This window comes from Myotis nattereri (genome assembly GCF_964212035.1).
Source record: "Myotis nattereri genome assembly, chromosome: 16".
In the NCBI taxonomy this organism is placed as follows: Eukaryota; Metazoa; Chordata; class Mammalia; order Chiroptera; family Vespertilionidae; genus Myotis; species Myotis nattereri.
In genome coordinates this window covers 34,176,979-34,181,454 of record NC_138091.1, presented here as the reverse complement: position 1 = coordinate 34,181,454, position 4,476 = coordinate 34,176,979, and the positions used below count along the sequence as shown (strand labels likewise).

Below are 4,476 nucleotides of genomic sequence, written 5' to 3'. Positions count from 1 at the left end.
AAATGTTGGTTAGTATGTGCAATGTCAGCTCTCAGCCAGAGTTAAGTCAGGTTAGAGCGGTTTTCTCCAGTCCTCCCCGCTCTTGCTCCCACTCGGCTTCGTGGTTACCAGCCAAGCAGTTCTGGAAAGGGTGTGACCACTGCGGGCAGGAGGGAGCCGGTAATGAATAGATGAAACACCAAGTCAAGGCAAGGCAAGCGGCAACCTGATCACCAGCTCCTCCTCCTCCCCAGCCTCAGGTTCTCCTCGGCTCGGAGGGCAGAATAGAAAAGCCGGGTGAGGGTCCTGGTAGCCTCGCCAGCCCCGCCCTGAGGTTCCCAGCGGGAACCGGGGGCTCCCGATCCTGGCAAAGGGCCCGCCGGGCCCAGGCTGGGATGCCGCTCCTTAAGCACCTGGCACGGGGAGAGCATGTCCTTCCCGGGAAGGTGGACGTGACCCCAGCCAAGGGCGCGGCTGCCCTGACGCCTCCCGGGGCCAGCGCCCCCTCCCAGGTCCCTCTGGAGAGGAGCAGGGGCGGGGACCCACCCTGCCGACCTGGACCTCCCCCCAACCCCCACTGAGGGTCGCCCGCTGCTGGCAAGGTGGAAGGTGACCATGAAAGGTCCTTGATCACAAAAGTTCTTGGTAAGGGCCAGGATCCAGGCTACCTTCCCTTGGGGTACGAGAGGGTCAAAAGGGAAAGGGAAAGGGCAGGGAAAAGGCGCTTTGGAAAGGGGAGATGTCCACTTCTGCCTCAGCGCTCCGGGGGCAAACCGGCCTCCCCGCCCCTTGGGGGTCATGGAAGGGCTTCAGACCGGGGCTGGGGTGGCACTCACCGATCCCACGGCCTGAGCGTGCGGCCCCGCCGGCCCGGCTGGAAAAGCGGCGGGCCGGGTGGGGCGGCGGGAAGAGCCCGAGGAGCGGAGGGAAGAGGAGGGGCGGGGGCGAACCCGAGAGAAAGCCGAGACCGCGGGCTTGCACCGCCGCAGCCGCTCCGCTAAGTGGCCGGCCGGCGGCTGGCTCCTCCCCCGGGGCGGGGCGCGCACACGCGGCGCGGGGCGCACGTGGCCTGATCGCGATGCGGGGACCCGGAGCTGGGGGCTCCTCCTGGCACAGGACGTTTTGAGAGTCTGGGTATGACCGGAGTGAAGGGGAGGCTCGGGTCCAGGCGGGAGCGGCGCGGGAGGCAGGGCGTCCTGGTCTCGGGGCCCTCGCCGGGCTGGGAGGGGCCGCCACGGCCCAATGTTGGCCGGGGCCTGCGACCCATCACCCTGACGGGCCGCGCCGCGGTCTGAGCGGTGGTGCGGCGCCCGGTGCGGCTTTTCCGCTCCGGATCCTCGGACGGGCCGGCTACGGCCACGGCCCGGGCACCCCTTGGCCGGGCACCCCATGCTGGAGCTGGCGAGGAAACCAGCACCACCCAGGACCGGATGCGCGCGGAATTCGCCGGCCCGGAAGCGCAATCTCCCCACTCCCGTCGGCCGGAAGCGCGGCTCGGGAGGCGGAAGCTGCCCATTCTGCCGCGTTGCCCCTCGGGGCCGGGGGAGGCGGGCGGCCTGACCCACGTAGACAGTCTCCGTCCGGGGAGCACTGAGACCAACCGGAGCACCGAGCACGGGAGGTATACGGTCCCGACGCGGTGGTGGAAAAGGACTTGTAGTTTTTTGTTTTTTTCAGTGTACTTCATTGATTTTTTACAAAGAGGGAGGGAAAGAGCCAGAAACATTGATGAGAGAGAAACATCGATCAGCTGCCTCCTGCATACTCCCCACAGGGGCTGTGCCCGCAACCAAGGTACATGCCCTTGACTGGAATCGAACCTGGGACCCTTGAGTCTGCAGGCCGATGCTCTATCCGCTGAGCCAAACCGGCCAGGGCAGGACTTGTAGTTTTAAGCCAGCCGATCGGTTTGTTACCGGCTTAAGCCGTCATGAATTCATTTATTCTACATCGTTCTTGTTGGACCAACAAATGTGTTCGCATGTGCCACTTTTCAGACATTGCTGTGTGGCCGAGAGGCGTTTTATAAAACAACCCCAGTATGTGCTATACTATACAGCCCCCCCCTCCCCCCCTTAGCCTCCATTCTGCCTAACGTATATCTAACGTGAAATTCGGCACCTGTAAATGTAAGGAGCAGCCTGGGGCTCAAGAGGCCACTGGGGGACTCGGATGTGTGTCCTGGAGGCTCTGAACAAAAACCAAGACCCCAACTCCCAAGTGTACTTGAATGCCTTCTCTGTCCCTGCCCTTCCCCTCTGTCTGATCTAACTTATAGCCATTAGTTATGTGTACTCAATTTTCATTACATAATCTTCATGACAGACCATGTTTTGTAATAGGAATTTCTGTCCGACTGTGGGATTTTTTTTTTTTTATCATCCCAAATGTACTTCTTTGTGAGTCTGCCTTATACTGAAAATAGCTAAAGCTTTTTAACCAATAATTTCATGCTATTAGTGTAACATTCGTATCCTCATGTATTAGTGTTAGGCTTCTTCCCACAATCCTTCGAAGAGGAAGTCACACGACAGACCTAGGTTCTACTCTGAAATTTAAGATAAAAGTAAGTCAGGTACATATATATGCCAATTGCACAAGAACACTGCTTTCCACAAATGCATTCCTTTGCTCTTTGTGAAAACAGGAAGAAGAAAAAATGTCTCAAAAGCAGATGAAGGAAGCTTTTGTTAGTAACCACAATGGAACCAGCGTGCTGGAAATTACCCAGGGCTTGTGCTTGCCTGTGGTCTGCATCCTGTGCAGAGGGCTCCTGATCATTCTCTCACAGCACTTGTGGTCTTCACATACCTGGAGAACTCGATTCTTCATTGACTTTGTTTTCCTAATAGTTCCCATGGTGACCACTTTGACCATTTTGTCTTCCTTTGTATACCTTGAGCACCTCACTGTAATTATCTTTGGGGCAGGGCTATTCTATCAAATATACTGCCGGAGAACTTGCTATGCCAGAATGCCTGTCCAGAAAATACTTGAAAAATTCTTAAAAATTAGTCTAGAATCAGAATACATTCCAGCCATCTCCTGTTTCCGTGTAATTAACAGTGCCTTTACTGCTGTTGCCATTTTGGCTGTGGACTTCCCACTTTTCCCCAGAAGATTAGCCAAAACTGAGCTCTACGGGACAGGAGCAATGGATTTTGGAGTAGGAGGCTTTGTGTTTGGAACTGCAATGGTTTGTCCAGAGATTAGGAGAAAATGTATGGAAGGGTCCAGATTTGATCATTTTACAAAGTCATTGTACTCTGTTTGGCCATTAGTCTTCCTAGGAGTAGGACGATTAATCATTATAAAATCCATAGGCTATCAGGAACATTTAACTGAGTATGGAGTTCATTGGAACTTTTTCTTTACCTTAATAGTTGTGAAATTGATAACATCACTGCTTTTGATGTTTTTCCCACCTAATAAATCCTGGATTGTGGCCATTGGCATCACTGTATTATACCAGCTAGCCCTTGACTTGACCCCATTGAAAAGGTTAATTTTGTATGGCACTGATGGCAGTGGCACAAGGGTTGGTTTATTAAATGCCAACCGAGAAGGAATAATGTCTACCTTGGGGTATGTGGCAATACACATGGCTGGTGTGCAAACAGGGTCATATGTGCTTAAAAAAAGATCACATATCAAAGACTGGATAAAAGTAGCGTATTGTATTCTACTGTTAGCTATTAGCCTCTTTGTATCTCTTTACATAGTTCAGGTAAAGGTAGAAGCAGCATCTAGAAGAATGGCCAATTTAGCCTTTTGTATTTGGATAGTTGCTTCTAGCTTGATCCTTCTTAGTAGTTTATTACTGGGTGATATAATTTTGAGTTTTGCCAAATTTCTAATTCAAGGGGCTCTAGTACCATGTTCTTGGAAACTTATCCAGTCTCCTGCTACAAATAAAAAGCATTCAGAATCTCTAGTCTCTGAAGCTGAAAGAAAGAAACCCAGTCTTTGTTTAATCACAGCTATAAACAGAAACCAGTTGATTTTTTTCTTGCTGTCAAATATAACAACTGGCCTAATCAACCTGTTGGTAGATACATTGCACAGCAGTACTCTGTGGGCCTTCTTTGTGCTCAATCTTTATATGTTTATCAACTGTTTAATTATATATATGCTACACTTGCAAGATAAGACTATAAAATTTTGGTGATCAATAGGGGTTGGATGTGTGTGTGTGATGAGGAATTAATGAGAATAGTAAATGTGAAGAACACGGGCTTTTGGCAGTCGTGTTAACTATATTTTATTATAAAATTAAGAGTTTCAGTCCCTTTTTATAACAGTAGTGAGGCTTAATATTTTAATGTATCTCTACACTATGTAAAACAAACGAATGGTGAAGAAACAAGGCCTTATGGCTTGTTAGAATGTTAAATTTCAGTATTTATACCATCTGTATTTTTTATTGTATGTATTTTATAATCCTTACATTAAAACAGTGTGAATTGTGGAATTGTCAACACTTCTTTACTGTTCAAT

The 4,476-nt window shown here is 50.5% G+C and overlaps 1 protein-coding gene across 1 annotated transcript; it reads left to right on the top strand.

The window, feature by feature from the left end:
- The first annotated feature begins 1,040 nt into the window (after nucleotides 1–1,040).
- On the top strand, nucleotides 1,041–4,476 carry PIGW (phosphatidylinositol glycan anchor biosynthesis class W). Its single transcript, XM_081110668.1, has 2 exons — nucleotides 1,041–1,113; nucleotides 2,627–4,476. Exon 2 carries the CDS (start codon nucleotides 2,639–2,641, stop codon nucleotides 4,145–4,147), a length of 1,509 nt encoding a protein of 502 aa, XP_080966794.1. The 5' UTR covers nucleotides 1,041–1,113; nucleotides 2,627–2,638; the 3' UTR covers nucleotides 4,148–4,476.